Raw genomic sequence first — 19,506 nt, forward strand, 5'->3', positions numbered from 1 at the left:
AAACAAAAAATGAATACCACTATATCAGACTTTGATTGATTAACCAGGTTATTAAATCTCCAGAATGTATTCTTGATTCTCCTGGATTTTCTCTACAATGCCCCAGAAACCTCTTCACACTGTAAGTTCACATCACCCTGGATTTCTCACATTGAAAGAATCTCAGTTGTAAGGAGGGCACCCAGATCAATTCCTTTGCAGGTTGAACTCCTGACTCAGCCAGACTTTCTCTACAATGCCTCCCCACACTCACACTCATCTGGGTATTTTCATAGCTTTTTCTCCCCCCCCCACCAGTCTTCCCCATATTCCTTCCTCTCCCACTTTCTTATTTCCTTTTTTGTTTAGAATTTTTCAATGGGATGTAAACCCTAGGAGATCAGAGACTGTCTTTTTTTCTGTCTTTGTCTTCCCAGTGTTTAGCCTAACATCTAGTGTATATAGTTTCATAAATGCTTTTAACTTTATTGATGTAATAATAATTACAACAACAACAATAATAAATGGCTAGCATGCATTTAGTGCTTTAATGTTTCCAAAGGATTTTTCATATTTTAGCTCATCTGAGTCTTACTCCTATGATAAAGAGAAACTGTTAGTGAGAGGGAAGAGATAGCAAATGCTTATATCAAGAATGAGAATGATGATACACATGAGGAAACTGAGGCAAAAGAAGTTTAAATGTCTTACCCAAGGACATACAGCTAGTCAGTATCCCAAAGGCACTGACTGTACAAAACTGAGGTAAATTGAGATTAAATGACTTACCAGGGTCATGCAGCTAGTAAGTGTCCCAAAGACACTGACTGTAGTGCCTAGCTGTCTCATTGTCTTCTAGAAGTGCATGCAAACATTTAAAAATCATAGATCCTGTTTTCCTATGTATGTCTGTTTGCAGCAAGAAGCAAATATGAAAATATCAAGTTGGGAGCAATCCATTAAACTATATTTATGTACATTTCTATTCTAACACTATTACTGTAGAGTTCCCATATAACAAGTATGATAGTGCTAAGGGAAGCTTCTCACAAACCTCAAAGAAGAGGTAGAAGAAATGACTCCTGGTATTTGTCTAAAAGTCTAAGAATAATAAAATGTTAAAGCTAAAAGGGACCTCAGAAAGCAATGCTTAGTACAAGCTTGAAAACATATCAAATGTAAACAATATTCTCTCTTCCAACCCACAAAAAAATGTTATCATTTGTCTTTTCTTATGTGTCCAAACATTACTCTTTCCAATTTTATCCTCAGGTTTTTTTCCATAATGTATATAGATATATGCAAGACACATAATAAAAGATGATTTTTTTTTCAAATCCTACCATTGACATTTTGTTACTGGGTTACTTTAGGCTAGTCACTTAAGTTCCTGGGATCTCAGTTTCTTTATCTATAAAGGAGGAGGTTAAATTCAATGATCTTTGAGTTTTCATTAAGATTTATAATCCTTGTAGTTCAATGTTGTTTAGTATCTTCATTTCTTTCATTTTTTTGACATTATATAAATAAAATAGTGGAAATTAATCGAAAAATGTGAGGTGGAGGAATTCATTTAAAATTTCAATAACTGGTAACACATTTCTCAAATTGTCTATCATCAATAATTAGACAAATACAATTCAAAATAACTCTGTGGTACCTCACTATGACATTAGTCATGGGATGCCTTAAAGGTTAATGACTTTCCTTTTAATAGAAGTATTCAAGTGAGATTGGGTAACACTACTTGTCAGAGATGTCATAGAAAGTATTAATGCTTTAAATAATGAGAGAGAGAGAGAGAGAGAGAGAGAGAGAGAGAGAGAGAGAGAGAGAGACAGAGAGAGAGACAGAAGACAGAGACAGAGACAGAGAGACAGCGGGAGAGAGGGAGAGAGACAGAGAATTTTTAATCCTTAACATATGCCAAGAATATGTTAAGAGTTGAGGATACAAATATAAGCATATAAGGGAGTTGTTCCCCTCAAGGACCTTATATACTAGAAAAAAGAGATTTTCTTGAAGAGAACTGGAAAGGAAAAGAAAAACCAAGGTACTGATGAAAAGAGAAATCCACAAGGTAAGTTGAGTAGATAGTGAAGGGATTATGACTGACACCTTCATAAAATGACTGTAGAGTATACCAAAGACACAAATGAATATAATAGAAAGGAGTTACCCTAAAGGCAATTCCAAGTTTAGTCCCTTTTAAATGATCTATGTTGGTACTTTATATGTATTCTATATCTGTTTATTGGCTCATAAATTCTTTGCATTCCCTGAATATTTTGTGTGAAATAAAGTCTATCCCATACACAATTTTCCTGTGCTACCTTGAATGTTTCTACAGAAGCTGATAACTCCATTTATCTATATTTGGGAAAATCTTGAATCAAGTTACATTCAAGTCTTATTTTGGAGATTTCCTAGATTTAGACCAAGTCAGAACAATGAGTCAAAAAGAAAAACTAATTTCATCATATCAATCCCCAGACCAGACCCAGTCTAAATGATAGTCCAAAGGTTTTAGGGGACAGTGGGGGGGGCGATGGGGAACTCTAGATCAGGAGTCACATATAAAATGAAGGAACTGGACTAGATGTCCCTCCAGCTCAAGAGTCTATTATCCTGAGCCTAGTTATTAAAATAAGAAAATGGCCTGACTATGATACAGTTTCACATAAATCATCCATAACAACCCCAAGGACATTACTTTGGTGAGAATCTAGTTCACCAAAGCTCAGTTCAATTAAGCCTACATTGAAAAATCAATCTAGAGTGCCAGGTATTTATAATGCATGTATAATGCACCTAATTGAAAATTTAGAATTTGTTTTGATCTAAAACTATATATTGCAGACAAGCTACTTGGATGGAAAGATTTGTCATGATTAGTGTTCAATGAAATCAAATTCTTTTCTTCTATCCTTAAAATGTCTCATAGTGGTCCATGTTAAAAAAAAAAAACAGCAACAACCATTCATTTTCAAAACCAGAGGTCTCCAAACACTGCATGGCAGTTCCTTTCACAGACATCAGAACAATCTGCAGCACCCACTAGTGTCCACCACTACACAAGAACTCTGAAGCTTACAAGGAGAAGAAAGGAGAAGGGAAGGACAAAGAAGGGAAATAACAAAAATAAAAGCAAGTTGGCATCCCTAGTTCCAGTTTCCTTGTCAGTTAAAATGAGGAGTGCATTAGATGATCTCCATGGTTCCCTTTAGTCCTAAATGCATAAACTAAGAATTTTAAGAAAAGTTTATTTCTGGTTTAGAGAATTAGAATTTTAGAGCTCAAAGAAGGTCATTCTTCTCCTTTATTCAATATCCTGTTCAATATGAAAAACACTATAACCCATCCCACAGGTACGGTTTAACCAAAATTGAGCTTCATTTCTCACTCCTGACTCTGTCTTCCTCATAACTTAACATTCTTTTCCCTTGTTAACAATGGCAGTTGCAAACCAAGAAGAAGGAGCTAAAAATCACATCCAGAATATGCCTGATAGAATGGGGAGGAGGGAGGGGAAAAGGAGGAAGGTGAGGGAGTATATATCCAAATGGCCCTATTATTCAACTTGTACATGTAGTAAATAACTCAGTGATCAGAAGTATCTATGTCTCTTCTATGTGGAGGCACATATGCTAACATTTCTATCTATGACAAAAGAAGGCAAGAAGCAATTTTTCAAGTGTATTTATTTTGCATTGTTAAAGAAAGGATTAAAAAATCAGATTAAAGGTTAATTGTATGCTGAAAGTCAGATGGATATGAAGGATCAGAAGAAAAAAGCATAGAAAAAATTATAGGGGGTAGTTCATATAATCACAGAATGTGAGAAGAGGAAGGGACCTTAGAGATCCTCTAACTCAATTCTCTCATGACTAAGATGAGGGAAAAGAGATCTAAAAAAGGTAAAATTCCACATAAATTTAGAGGATAGCTAGGACAAGGGTCTATATCTTTAGTTCCCTTAAACTCCTATGTCTTTAGTTCTCTTGAACACCTTCCAAGGGGAAGCATTAAATCATTTGAGAAAGCAAATGGCAAAGGGTGATGAGTGAGACTTGGGGAGAAGAAACAGAGATAACCAAAGTAGGAAACTAATGGAGATTTCTTCCTTTAATTAAGTGCCCTGTTTATATCACCATTTTTATTCTCACTGTAATATCCTTTTTCTCTGCCATTTGGAATCCCCAATTCTCTTCGAAGAGCACACTTCATCTTTTCTTAATGTAATACAACCCATCTTATTCCAACCTCCTATCCCTCCATCCTCAAATCTACCTCTTATGTGAGCATTCCTCCAAGTCCAGAATTTCCTTTGCAAATTTTTGTGTTTACTAATCTCTAAACTTCTCATTTGTTTTTTCTACCTCATTGGTTTTTTTCTTTTCTTTTGTTTTAGGACAGAGATAGCTATCACATTTGTCTTTGTATCCCCAGCACCTACTATAGTGCAATCTTGACAATATGCAAACAACTCTGTAGTTACAAGATTTGCACAGTGAAAATGGAAGGTAACCTCACTGAGAAAGCATTAGGGATGGAGGAAATGGGTGTGACAAGACTGGGAAATACCTCTTTAAAAAATAAGATTTAGATAAACTTTGAAGGAAATCACGGAAGCCAAGAGGCAGAAGTGAGGAAGGAAAGTATTCTAGTCTTAGGGATAAGCCAATGAAGAGACAGAGTTAGGAGATGAATTGCAATGTGGAAAAAAGAGCTAAAAAAGCTTGGGTCACTGTCATAGACTATGTGCAGTATAAGAAAATCTGGAGAAGTAGGAAGGGATCAGATTATGAAGGGCTTTAAAAGTCAAATGAGATTTAATACTTGACCCTGGAAATAATCAGGAGTCAATGAAGTTTTTTACAGAAGGAAGTGATAATGCTTAGGAAGATCATGCAAGGGTTATTCTCCCAAATTTATAGATGGGGAAGGAAATTCTGAGAGGTGAATCATTTGTCATAGGTGTAGACAATTCCTGAGTGACAGAACCAGGAATCAAACTCCCTCTGATACTCAGTGCCAGATTCTCTGTTCTACTTCTGAAGCTATAATGGATCTGCAGCCACATTCAAATAAAATAGAGTGAATGGGAATCATTACAGTATGATCTCAGAGTTCTTGGCATTCTTATCAAGAAAAAAAGATTACTAAGGATTATTTTAAAAATTATTTCCCAAGATGTAATGGAAAGAAGGTTGACCTTGGAGTTAAGAAGACCTGGGTTCAAGTTCATCCTTCTATACATACTGACTAGCATCCCTGGGCAGGTTGTTTAACCTCAAGCTGCCAGGCAACTCATTAAAACTAGAAGTTATGGAGAAGTGGTAAATCTGTATGAATGGAGAGAAATATTATACTATGAGCTTATAATGAAATCAAAAATCTGACAAAAAAATAAAAATCATTATCTATTTTTGCTAAAAAGTTAACAAATCCCTATGCCCTAATATTTGTTTATAACTCTCCAGCTCTTTACAAACTACATGGTCACAAAAAAGGAAATTTCACTTATTTCTTAAGACTAGATAACTAGTTTAAAAAAAACTTTACTATAAGATCTAGAATTAGAAGGAAATTTAGGAATGATTTAGGAATTATTATTTAATAGCTGGAGACAACACTGATAATGTTCTACAAGAAAAACAATAAAGTTCTACAAGTAGAAAAGATTCAAATCCAGATCTTTTAATTACAAATTCAATGTTCTTTCAACTACACCAGATTGCAGTCTGTTAAATAATACAAAAACCATTCATGATCTCTTTCTGGAAGTAAAGAAAGCAAAGATAAGTGGTTTATTCTTCCTAGTAAGTAGAGCCACTGTTGCTGATTAATCACAGTGATCACCTCCAGTAACTGGACAAAACAATATCAATAAATTTCCTTCTTCAAAGCAGTACTACTGTTACAAAAGCCATAATAATAAACTCTTGTCCATTTTCATTCCCTGTCTTTGTTTCTTCTCAGTTTTAGGAGGTTTGTATTATAGAGCATTGTGGCCAAAGACCATTTCATGACAGACAGCTATTGTCAACATAAGATCTTTAAATTGGTGGGAAAAGTAGAGCTTCCTCCCTCTAATTCATTACATTTTCCAGTTTTTCTTATAGGTTACCTAGTGACTCAGCACTAGTCCAATGTGTACACTAGAGAAATCTTTTATAAAGGAGTTATGGTAAAAAATACAAACCCAAAGAACAGTGCCAAGACCTACCATAGGATGAAGGCAAATTATGTACTTCACTTAAAATGTAAGGGAAAGCAAAGATTCTCTTCTTAATGCAGGAATTAATAACTGGATTCAGAAAGCAGAATCTAAAAAATAATCAGAGATTTCTATCCAAGACTCAAGGAATTAGTAGGTAGAGCATTCCTATTCTTGTTGGCTATTAAAAGACAATCAAATCAGATGCAGCAGAGAGAGAATGACAAAGAAAAAATAATAATTTTCAAAACAGCCCAGAAGCAGAATACTGCATAAAAATCTTCAGCAATTTGACTATGTATGATCTTTTCAAGTACCAAGAGCTCCATCCAGAGAACATCTTGAGAACTACACTTTATTTATTCTAGAGAAAAAGAAAATCCAAACCTTTTGTAGTCCAAAATAGGGTCCACCTTCATCCTTCCTAGAGATCCCTTCCCTTTTATTGGACGATGAAGAAGCATCAGCATTTTTATTTTCATTTTTAAGCACTCTGATATTTCAAATATAATCAGCACTTCAAGATGCTGTCTGGGATTCCCCAGGGATCTAAATAAAATGATAACTAAGGTGTTTTTTTCTTCTTGTACCTATTCTGTTCATCTATAAGAACTGTCAGGTCATCAGAAGAAAACACTTTATTAAAATAATGATGATGTAGCAGCTTCCACTGATACACAAAGAAATTCAGAGCAGTCCTGGTTGGCAAACAGGAACACTTTAATAAGAGTAGAACTAAAACTAGTTCTATGTAAAGTAGGCTCCCAAGTCACCTTGACTAGAATGTCAAACAGTGATGCAGCAGATCACTTGCAACCTTTCAGCACTCTCCCTGAGATGAACACTGTTTGGGTTTGTCAAAGAAGAGGTTGCTGTTCCCAAGACATTATGCCTATCCCTCTCTCTCTCTCTCTCTCTCTCTCTCTCTCTCGCTCTCTCGCTCTCGCTCTCTCTTGCTCTCTCTCTCTCTCACACACACACACACACACACACACACACACACACACACACGAGTCAGGAGAGGTTCCCTTCTCCCAAAATGTATTCAGACTGCTAAAAACTGAGCTAAGGTAGTAATACTGATTTTCTTTAACCATACCACAATGGCACAAAGATTCTCTAAATGAAAAAAAATCTTCTCAAAACAACAGATCATAATGTTGAGAGATCCCCCTGAACCTTCACCAGCTTCCCACATCAGAATGTAATTTAGCTCCCTCTGTGAGCATCTCTGCCCATTTCCTACAAGATGACTGACAGCTTTGACTGACAGGCTTTGGGGAGGGGCGAATAAGACTTAACCTTTACTCTGTTTTCCCCCCTTTTGTTCTTCACTGTCAAACACCAAGAAAGCTTTTCATGTATGTTGACAGAAATATGCACTGAGGAGACTACAGCCCTGAGGTGGAAGGGTCCTTTCTGACACACTATTCACTCCAAGGGCATGGGTTGGGAATATTTAGGCAGCAAGAGCTTTGCTAGATCCACTGAAGGACAGAATTTCCTTCAGCACAGAAAATAAGGTGAGATTATAAAGTAATGACTTGGGACAAGGGGGAGAGCTCTATTCAGGAATGAAAGTGACATGAATACAAAAGATTTCCATCTAAAAATTTAAAGAAAAGAAAATGATGGGATTGATTTCCACAGGTAGCTCATGGTAATGTCTCATTACTTTACAGTTATGCTATGTTTTAGAGTACATGTCAATCAGAAGACCTTGTATTTAATGCTGGGAAAAAAACCTCAGAGGTCATCTATTACAAGGCAGCTAGGTGATAAAGTAGAAAGAATTCAGAAAGACCTGGATTCAAATTTAGTCTCAAAAAAACAACTAGTTGTGGGACTCTGGGCAAGTCACACAAGTCTGTCTATCTCAATTTCTCTATTAAATAAGGATGATATAGTGAGATAGTGCCTGATGCATAATGGGCACTCTATAAATGTATATTCCCTTCCCTTCCTCCACATCTCACCTAGCTAGACAATGTCAGAATTGGGATCTGAACCGGAATCTTCCTGACTTCATGACCAGCATTCTATCCACTGGTAAATCCAGTGGTCACTCAAGAAACTAATCACTGCTGATTGGCAAAGAAACTTTTATCTGTTCCATTTCTGACTTGGACCAGTTCAAGCCTTCTTAGGTCCATATTAGGTGCTTAATAATTTGCCTGTTGCATCTCTTCATTTCATTCCTTCATTTTGACAGATTAGAAAATGGAGCCTCAGAAAGATTAAACAACTTGATCACAACAACAGTTAGTAAGCAACAAATTTGCCATTAGGGGCAGGTTTTGAGACAGCAAATTGCACCCTTTCTATTGGGCTTTGATTACTTGCCGGGTAGCTCTAGCAGAGTAATTGAAACTTAAAGTGATCACAGGATTATTAAACTGCTAAGAAGCTGATCCCATCTCCCCATTGTATAGATGAAGAAACTGAGGCTCAGAGAAAAGAAATATCTTGCCCAAGATCTCACAGGTAGTAAGTGGTAGAACTTCTCTTTCCAGTCATGCTATTTAGGATATGTCTGAAAAATAATGCAACAGGATGTGTTTCATTTGCTTACAAAGGCAGCATCAGCCTTAGGACCTAGGGATAACACTATGCATGCAGCAGGAGGACACTGAGCCAATACAGGGTTTTCCCTTTCTTTTGTTGTTCAGGTCTTTCCTGCCAGCTGTTCCCTTTAGCTCCCTGCTGTTCTGCATTCTGCCATATAGAGTAAGAGGCTTATGTAAAATCACTGACTAGCAGGCAGTGTGGCTAAATAGGACCATTTGTTAAAAAAAAAAATCAAACTATAAAGTATTCTATAAAGTATTTCAAAAGCATTCAATGGATTTGACAATCTGGGAACTTTCAGTGTGAGGACTTTTACACCCATTTAGGATTTAGAAGATGGGATCTAGAGTAAAGATGCTTAAACTGAGATCTTCAAATATATGTATATGTGTGTCATATCTGTCATACAAGTCTTTTGATATAATTTATTTCCTTTGCAAATCTTATGCATTTTATTTTATGCATTTAAGAAAGGGTCCATAGGTTTCAACCAGACTAACAAAGAGGTCAGTAACTTAAGAAAAGTGAAGAATTTCTGCTCTAGAAAAATTATGAGATGCAGAGAAGATAAATCACTTGCCTTGTGTCACACAGCTAGAAAATGTCAAAGTTGGAATCTGAACCTGAGTCTTTCTGACTTCATGACCAACATGCTAATCACGATACCACAACTACTATAATTTTGAAAATCCCATTACAAAAATGAAAGAGCAGGATTTGTTTCCTCTTGTTTCCAGATAGTAAAGTCTATTTGTACATCTCAAAAAATAGCTTTAGTTTGCTAAGTTTTTAGAAGCTTCGACATCTGTACAAACATCAAAACATTAAATAGACATCAAGCCTGAAACCATTTAGAAAAAAAATTAAACATGAGATTTTACCTTTTCTCTGGCTCTCCTCTTTGTTCCTGTATCCATCCACTCATTTTCTTTGTCCAGCATATCAATGAAGGCCCAGCGAACTCCTTCAATCAATTCTTCCATCTAGAAGAAAAAGTCATCCTAATAAGAAAGTCGTAGACATGAGGTAGAAAGTCCAATGGACAAAAGGTAGACAATGAGAAGATTTATAAAACAAGAAGAACCTTTGGAAGAGAACTTCAGGGCTATGCCCCATTTTAAGAAGACACAGATTGATTAAAATAAGAGAGAGAATCTTCTTTGTACCTAGACTTGGACTGTGTCCCAGGAAAACACTGCAAAGAAAGACCCTTCCTCAATGTAAGCATAACTAGAAAAGGGTTACAGTTACTGCAGCATTTACCTCCTCAAATTATTTCAAGGACCAGCAATAAATAGATTACATGGAGAAATTACCATAGTTCCTACCTTGTAACCTAAATCTGCCTGTGGCTATCTAGCTCTGACAACTCATTTCAATTTTCTGTAAGGGCTGAAGGGGAAAAATAAAAAGCAAAAAGTGAACAGGGAGATGGATATTTCAGAAAAAAAAAATGACTGGAACTGAAAAGATCCAGAGTTAACAGAAGGCCAAGCAGAAAGACAAGGAACCCTGAGGGAAAACTTACCCCACATGAATCAGAATTGCTCTGGGTTCCCCAGTCAGTTCTTTTAAAGTTTGATCCCTAGGGTGAACTAGTTAGTTTATTAGTATCTTTGTTCTTGTATTCTCATTCACTTCACCTCTCTGCTCGCTCACTTGCGCTCTCTCTCTCTCTCTCTCTCTCTCTCTCTCTCTCTCTCTCTCTCTCTCTCTCTCTCTCTCTCTCTCTCCCCCTCCCTCCCCCCTTCCTTTCTTTCCCCTTTCATTCTCTATCTCTTTTATTTTCTTTCTCTCTGTGTCTCTATGTCTCTTTGATTTTGTTTCTTTGTCACTCTGTGTCTCTCTGTCCCTGTCTCTGTCTCTCTACAACAATTGAACCAAAACTGACTGTCAGGAAGTTCTGCCAAATTTCTGCCAAAAGACCTAAAAATAAACTTTTAGCAAATAATTGATGCTCCAATACATATGTCCTTTTTCTCTCTCCAGTTCAAGAAGGGAAGCAAAATAAGAGAAAAAGATGCTAGCTATATATACATAAACAAGGGAGTCAGGAGAGATGCTATTCCATGCTTGTGATAAGCAATATTCTGACTTCCATGTACACCTGTGCCTTTATATTTCATACCAAAAAAGCAAGATAGATGATTTTTAAATCATTCGTGTGGAGAAATAAGGCAAAAATTTGACTTGTTCTACTACAAAATTTAGTCTTGTAATTTAAAAATCCTAGTTAATTCGTCCTCAATTCTGTAATAGTTGTAGTAAGGGGATCGATTGTAAATGGTAAATCTGGTTATATGTAGCAGAAGTGAGTTTTAGAGATATTCATAGAAAAAATAATAATAAAAGAACCAAACATTCCCCTCTTGAGGGGAAAGATTATGTGATTTCAATAATATAGGAAACTTATGAAGAGGGAAATTTCTCTATCATGCAGATCTGCACTTGAAATTTTATTAATGATACTCAGAAATGATGTGACTTGCTCAGGATCACACAGACAGTGTGTATGAGAAGAAGGACTTGAAGTCAGGTTTCCTTGATTCCCAGGAATGTCTATCCTCCACATCATGCTATCTATTGGGAGTATTATAGACTCAATGAATTTTGAACCCAGAAGATATATTAAATGTGATTTCATTCCCCGAAACATACATATTTTACAGAGGAGGAAACTGAGGCCCAGAAAATTTATCTTTCCCTAAGTCAGCAAAGGACGTAAGAGCTAGCATTCAAACTCAAGATTTAAGAGTTTGGTGTTTATTTTTCCTTTTCTGGAAATAAAAAGGGACCTCTCAGTTCTCCAGGGAAAAATATAACAGAGAGGAAAGAAAAAAGACTGATTCCTGAAAAAGGAAAACAAAAAACAACAAGGGTATTAGAATACCATAGTAGAAGACCAGGACCTCTGATTGCAATTCAGTTACTAAACCATTAATCTATAGGGTTCTATATCACTCACAAGATTTGCACACATCTTCTAACTCTTCTGTAATCACACTCAAAAGGATGTTTGACCTAAGAAAGATGGTAAATAGTCCCTGTCCAAGGATCTACCATCATATAAAATTTCTTCATCTTATGACCTGACCTGCACCAGATTCTGTTCCCATTCTCCCTGTACAAACTACACTTTTCTCTTGTTCCCTCATTTTCTTTATAATGCCTAGGAGTACTCCTAGTTCTATAACTAGATGCCACATAGAATCCTAAAATCTAGAACAATAAAGAAGAGAGAAGGCATATTTCTAAGTTCTTTTTACAAGTTGTGTATCTCATTTGATCTCTATAACCCTGTGAGAAAGGTGCTATTTCTATGCCCACTTTATAGTTGAGGAAACAGAGTTCAATGACTTCTCCAAGTTCATATAGCTAAGAAGTGTCTGAGACTGAATTTGAATTCAGGTTGTCCTGATTCCAGGCCTGCTGCTCAATATACTGTGCCACCAGCTGAAAGGACTTTAGAGATAATCTATTCCAATTTCCTCATTTTTATCCATGGAAAAAATTGAGACCCAAATGAGGGGTACTCTTCTGCAAAATATAATTCTTGGAACTCTATCTAAAAATACTGAATCCCTCTATTTTGGCCTGAACACCCTAGACTCCAGTCTCAGTTTTACTCTCTGACTTTTTAGTACCAAGAGGTACCACTTTTCTATATTAATTAACCAAAATTATCACTTATAATATATAAAACCTATTCTGTATTTGCCTCATTATCAGGGATATATTTCCAGTCAAATTTTTCATCCATGCCTTGGCCCCCTTAGACTGCCACTACTCAGTATGACCCATTATTGACAAGTTTCTAGGTAGAAAATCTTTTTAATTAATCTGCAAACAGCATCTTCCTCAAATCTGGCTTAAGTTTCGTGATAACAACTAGTTGGTAAGGAGTCAGCAAGATAAAATCTGCTACATAGTTGAGAAGTTTCTACTCATTTTGGACTAAAAATTTATCTAAACTTGTCTTGCCTTTTTCTGAGATGTCATATTTTTGTTGCTCTTCTTTAAGAGAGATAAATGTATTCATAGAAAAGAAAGTTATTCTTGAATTTAAGTCTCTTTCTTAGAAGTCTATTTGCTTGGAATCATATTTTTGATGCCTGACAACAAATGGTGACAGGAGAAACACCAAGAGAGAGAAAAGACTTTTCATTTTGCAAAATTCCAATCTAGGTCATGGTAGTCAAGAAGAAAAGGCAAAAGGAAAACACAAGTGGCTGCAGGGAGTAAAAGAAGAAAAGCTGTTGTGGTTATCTGGCTGGCAGTTGTAAAGAAAATATAAAAAGAGTCATAACTAGGGCAAAGACTCAAGCTTTGTCCATGGTGCTGACAGAACTTTCAGTCCTTCAGCAACACAAAAACAGCAAGTAAGCACAAACACCTAATTATTAAGAATAATTTGTTAAGATAGAATACTACCAAGTAGCATACTAGATTGACATCCTTCCCTACCCCTTCATGTTTTCCCACCCAATTACACACAGCCTGAGGTCTGTCATCTTCCCCCATCAGGTCGGTATTTCACCTACATAACAAGCCCTTATTCTTGCTGACTACCCAAGTACAAAAACTCCTAATTATATCTCTGATTATATAAGTTTGGAACTCCAGTATAATTTCAGATAAATAGCAGTCCCATCTCTCCTTGTCAACTCTGGTTAGAAAACAATGCATGGAATACTGAATCCACATCTTGGCCACTTTCTATGAAACATGTGCTTCCCTGTGAAGGACTTGTCAATTTGTGATGTTTACACCACAATTGTACCCAATAAGACTGTCCACTATACCAAAAGGAGTGACCAACTCAGTGGAACTTAAAAATGGAGTGACTTAACCCTCTGTCTGTCTGTCTGTCTCTCTCTCTCTCTCTCTCTCTCTCCCCCTTACATGCCATCTGTTCAGACTTATTGTATCTACCCTCAGAAATGATAAGAGGAAAATACTGGTACTCTTTTCTTACCCCAGAATTATGATGGCTGATAACATCCAGCAGCTAAAATATTTACACAGTATCAATTTTGGAATAGCTGAACAAGTTGTGGTATATGATCATAATGGAATACTATTTTGCGATTAGAAATGAAGAACAGGATGCTTTCAGAAAAATGTGGGAAGACTTATATGAACTAATACAAAGTGAAGTGAACATAACCGAGAGAACATTGTACATAGTAACAGCAATATTGTAAGCACGATCAATTGTCAGAAGATTTAGTTACTGTGATGAGGACAGTGATCCAGGACAATTCCAAAGGACTCACGGTGAAAAATGCTACTCATCTCCCAAGAGAGAACTAATGAACTCTAAGTGTAGACTGAAGTATACTTTATTTTCTTTTAGGGTTTGTCTGTATCTTCTTTTGTAAAAATGGCTGACATGGAAATATGTTTTGCATGATCATATATAAAATACATATATTGCTTTCCTTCTTTTTTTTTTTAGGTTTTGACAAGGCAAATAGGTTTAAGTGGCTTGCCCAGAGCCACACAGCTAGGTAATTTATTAGGTGTCTGAGACCGGATTTGAACCCAGGTACTCCTGACTCCAGGGCCGGTGCTTTATCCACTATGCCACCTAGCCGCCCCGCTTCTTCTTAAAGAGTAAGAGAAAGACAGAAGACAGACAGAGAATTTGGACTCAAAATTTTTAAAAAATGAATGTCAAAAATTTTTACAGGTAATTAAGAAATATTTAGCAAAATAAATAAAAATATATTTAAAATATAGTTAGATGGTACAATAGGCAGAGCACTGGACCTGGAGTCAGGAGGACCTGAATTCAAACCTGATATTTATCAGCTTGTGACCCTGGGTAAGTTTCTTACTCTCTATTTGTCTCAATTTCTTTTTTTTAATTTATTTAAGGCAATGGGGCTAAGTGACTTGCCCAAGATCACACAGCTAGGTAATTATTAAGTGTCTGAGGCCACATTTGAACTCAGGTCCTCCTGACTCCAGGGCTGGTACTCTATCCACTGTACCACCCAGCTGCCCCTGTCTCAATTTCTTTAATTGTCAAATGGTAATGTTAATAGCACCTACCATCCAGAGTTGTTGTGAGAATGAAGTGTTACAATATTTGTAAGGCCCCTTGCATAGTGCTTGCCAAGGATGTGCTATATAAATATTAGCCATTTGTTGAATTTTTTTCCTAAGTGTTTACTGGATAACAATCCTGAAAGACATTTCCAGTCTTAGAAGGACCTGTTCATGAGGTCAGATATCTTGGATTCCTCATTCAATGATAGCATTGATTATCCTCACCTTGAGGGGTTCCAGAATTAAAAGAGAGGACCACAGATAGAAAGAGGAGCTCTATGCCTGGCAGACTTGCCTGAGGACATAGTCCTTGAAAGAAATGTTTGAAAAGTGCAGAAACAAGGTAAATGTAAAATGCCTATTCAGCAGTACTGCAAACTGCTTCATTTTCTGAAGTTTATCTCAACTGTCTAAGAGTATAGTAGCATTTATGTCCCTGTGGCTTCTTAAGTTTTTCGATTGATATAAATACACACTTATGAGATTTTTCTCTTTTTAATATTTCTTTTGTGATTGGAGAGCATAAATAGCTGTCCAATACCTGATTTACAATATAAGTCAAATGCCTTTTTACTTCTTCTTGAAAGAATCCATAGATAGGAATCAAACTTAAGTCTTAGTAATTTTCTATAGGGCACACATATGAAGAGTCAGAATTAGAGAAAGAGACTAATCCCGCTCATCAAAGAAACAGTTTTCCAGGGACTTAATCTAGTATACCTCCATGTATAGATCCAATAGTGAGAGGCCCCTTTAGTGGAGAAGAGGTGAGCACGCACCATAGCTTCATCAAGAACCATCACTCCCACATCTATCCAGGAATGCTTTGGTTCTTTGTTGTTTTACTAGTAAATAATTTTATTATAACATAAAGTTCCTTATAACATGCTTTCAGCTAAAACATGAGTGAACTCATATTCCCTGAGGCAGTTAGAGTTTAATAATGTAATTAGCCTATATGGAAACTGTTAGTTCCATCACCTAGCTGGGCTATAAAGAGATCCCCTAGAATGTTCTTGCCTTTGCTGATGCTGTTATTAGCCCTCCCAGTCACTCTTATCTCCTCCACATCATTTCCTATGCCACCCCTTTCCAAACATGCATATAGAATAAAATCTGGATAATTTCCTTTACCTCTCTTATCTCAATTATTCAAACCCTTAAATTTCAAAACCAGAAATAAATGCAATGTCTCCCATGTTACCTTCTAACTGTAGCCATCATATTGATTTCTTCCTTGTTTGAGTTTCTAAAGCCTTTTTCATCAGTAAACACAGTCTAGCACTTCCTTAGTCTTTGTTTCAAATGTTACTTTTCCTTTCCTATCTTGTAAGTTCCTTCAGGTTAGATTATATATATACATATATATATATATATATATATATATATATATATGTCTTTGTACTCACCCCACCTATGATAACTAATAAAGTGCTGGGTCTTTTGGTAGGGTAAATGGGTCTGGACCTTTGATTTCATTGGTATAAGAAACCACTGATGTAGAAACACTTTCCATCTATGCAGATAAAAAATTCATTGGTGAGCTATAGTAATTTTATAACTTATTTGTTTGTTTTTAACATTCATTTTTAAAAACATTTTGAGTTACATTATGCAAAGCTCAAATATGAGTGACTTAGTTCTTCTCAGCAATATAATGATCTAAGACAATTACAAAAGATTCATGATGGAAAATGCTGTCCAAATCCAAAGAAAAAATTGATGAAGTCTGAATGTAGATCAAAGCATACTATTTTTACTTTTTTTATTTTTTGGTAGTTTTTCTCCTTTTCTTTTATTTCTACTTTCATAACATTACTATTATGCAAATATATCTTACATGATTGCACACATACAACCTATAGCAAAATGTTTACCATCGTGGGGATGAAGAAAGGGAAAGAGGACAAAGAAAATTTGGAACTCAAAATTTTATTTAAAAATGAATATTAAAATTGTCTTTACATGTATTTGGGAAAAAATAAAATGCTATTTAAAATACGTTTTGAGTTCCAAATTTTCTCCCTCCTTTCAGTCCTTCACCACCCATTGAGAAAGCAAGCAATTTATTTATACGAAGTCACGTAAAACATAGTTGCATATTAGCCATGTTATTTAAAAAAAAGCAAGAAAATTAAGGAAAATGAAAAAGTATGCTTCAATATGCAGAGTTCATTGCTTTGTTTTTTTTCTGGAGGCCAATAGGATTTTTTATCATTAGTACTTTGGAAAAACCTATAGTCTTTAAGACTTTCTTGAGTACTGAGTGACTAAGTGACTTAGTCATGAATTTGAATGTAGGTTTTCCAGATTCCAAGGTCACCCCCCGATCTTTATGTCGCTCTCACTGGGCACATAGTGCTGATTAATCATTTGTTTCAAAGGAGAGGAGACATTCAGTAGACAATAACAGAAAACTCAATAACAGAAAACTCTGGCTATATACTAAGGTCATAGCATCACATAATGTTCTAGTTGAAAAGAACCTTAGTGATCTAATCCAATATTCTCATTTTCTAATTGAAGAAACTGAGACCGAAAGAGGTTAAATAATATGCTTAAGTTCACAAAGACAATTATTATCAGAAGAAGGACCATCTCACATTTCCCAGCCTGGTTAGTTTTCCACTATAACACTGCTTCCCATGATGCTAAATGTTATTCTAAATATAAATATGCACTTAACTCTAGCTATCCTAGTTTTCTCATTAGGAGCAGCCCTGATGGTGAAATATTATATTTTGAATTGTTCAACAAAGATTCAACACTGATGAGCTGTATATATTTTTATTTATTTGTAGTTCCCCTTAGGCAATTTTCCCTTCTCTACACATCAGCCCTGAAGTACATAGCCTACTTGTACTTTTTTCAAAGATAATAGCATTCATTTGTGTTTAGACTGACTTGATCTATAATTTATTATATGTTCTTAAAGTATTAATATGGAATCATGGTGACACCATTGATGTGCAAGCCTTTTTTGTACCTGTGTGACATTGCTATACTTATTGGTGATAGGTTGGGGATTTTTTTATTTTTATTTTGACTTGGTTCAGATTATTCCCATTAAAAACACTGTCTTTTCTTTTTTGCGGGTAGACAGAGCAACTAATTAATACTTGGCATCTCAGAATATAAACTTAGATCCCAAAGGCCTGTATTTCTGTACTATCCTAACAAAGATACTGTACCAGTAAATGCTGTTCCCTCTTCCTGTGAAAAGAATTCGTGAATATACTGCACATACTTGATATAAAGAAGAGGAAGGAAAATGTAAAAACAATATCATTCATATGAAAGTATCATGATTTTTTCATCTTCACATTGCAAATTATATTCCCTAAAATATAGGTATTTCAACACAAGTGGCAATGAATTAGACTAAGAACCACCTCTAATATCCAATCCCACTGCTAATATCAACATTTTCAAGACATCCAGGTTCAAAGCCTTAGAGTCTTCCTTAACTCTTTCACCACCCATATCTACTCATTTGCAAATTCTATTGAAATTATCCCCCAAATATCTCTTGCATTGTCCTCTTTTCACTATTCACTTTCTTCACACCACTTCAAGCCCTTACCACAGGTCACTTGGATCATTGTAATAGTCTATTAACTCTTAAACTGACTTTAGTCTCTCTCCCCAATTTCTAATCCAACCTTCACATGGTTGTCAAAATAATCTTCTTAATACATGTCAAACCGTGTCACTATCCTGGTCAAAAAAATTGTTAATGGCTTCATACCTTTAGTATCTTCCCCTGTCAACTTCCTTTCCTTATGAATCACTCTCTAAACAGTCTCTTAACAGCCATCCTTCCCCTACAGAATTTCTCTATGTATATTTGATCTAATTTGACTGTTTTTGAGGGTTTTTTTTTAAAAGGACATTTCTATCTCTTCTTTAAAAAAAACAGGATTGTGATATTAGAGTGCATTCTTACTGTCCTTGGTGATGAAAAAGGTTTGTGGGGGTTTCTTTAAGTGAAGATCTTCTCTATTTTTTTATCCTCCCATTTTAATCCTTACTTTTTCTCAGACATCCTCATTTACTTGGATGAAATTGAATTTAGCCCACTGTAAAGACTGCTGACATAGAAGCTCACCCTCAGCTGTTCTGCTCCCTTGAAATGACTAACATTTATATAGTGCTTTAGAAGGTTGGGTCTGAAGTGTCATCAGGACAGGCAGATGAAGATAACAATAGCAACAATAATAGCTAACATTTATATGGTACTTACTATGTGCCAAGCACTTTATAAATATTATCTCATTTGATCCTCACACTCCTGGAAAGTAGACATTGTTATCTCTATTTTATAGATAAGGAAGCTGAGGCAAACAGTTTAATTGACTTGCCCAGGGTCATACAGCTAATAAGTATATGAAACTGGATTTGAACTTAGGTCTTCCTGATTCTAAGTCCAGGACACTATTCATTGTACCACCTTGTCTATAGTATTTAGAGATACAGGTCTGGAGGTCAGAAGGATGGACAGAGTTTGAAACATAATTGTTAGAGATGACAGAATAGAGAGAGAAGAAAATAGGTCTAAGGATAAATATATGGGGAGCAGTCGTAGTAAGATGGTAAGAGACTAAGGAACCATAAGAGGAGACACAGAAGAAAGAAAAAAAGGAATAGGAAGGAAGGAAGGAAGGAAGGAAGGAAGGAAGGAAGGA

The 19,506-nt window shown here is 35.8% G+C and overlaps 1 protein-coding gene across 1 annotated transcript in view; it reads right to left on the bottom strand.

Annotated features, from left to right (window-relative positions):
* PHEX (phosphate regulating endopeptidase X-linked) overlaps positions 1-19,506 on the bottom strand; it is a 256,040-nt gene that overhangs the window by 105,977 nt on the left and 130,557 nt on the right. Inside the window, exon 12 of the mRNA XM_074214253.1 lies at positions 9,649-9,750. Within this exon, the coding sequence (XP_074070354.1) occupies positions 9,649-9,750 (102 nt within the window). The remainder of the gene's footprint in view (positions 1-9,648; positions 9,751-19,506) is intronic.

The sequence above is a fragment of the Macrotis lagotis genome, chromosome 1 (genome assembly GCF_037893015.1).
Source record: "Macrotis lagotis isolate mMagLag1 chromosome 1, bilby.v1.9.chrom.fasta, whole genome shotgun sequence".
Classification (NCBI taxonomy): Eukaryota; Metazoa; Chordata; class Mammalia; order Peramelemorphia; family Peramelidae; genus Macrotis; species Macrotis lagotis.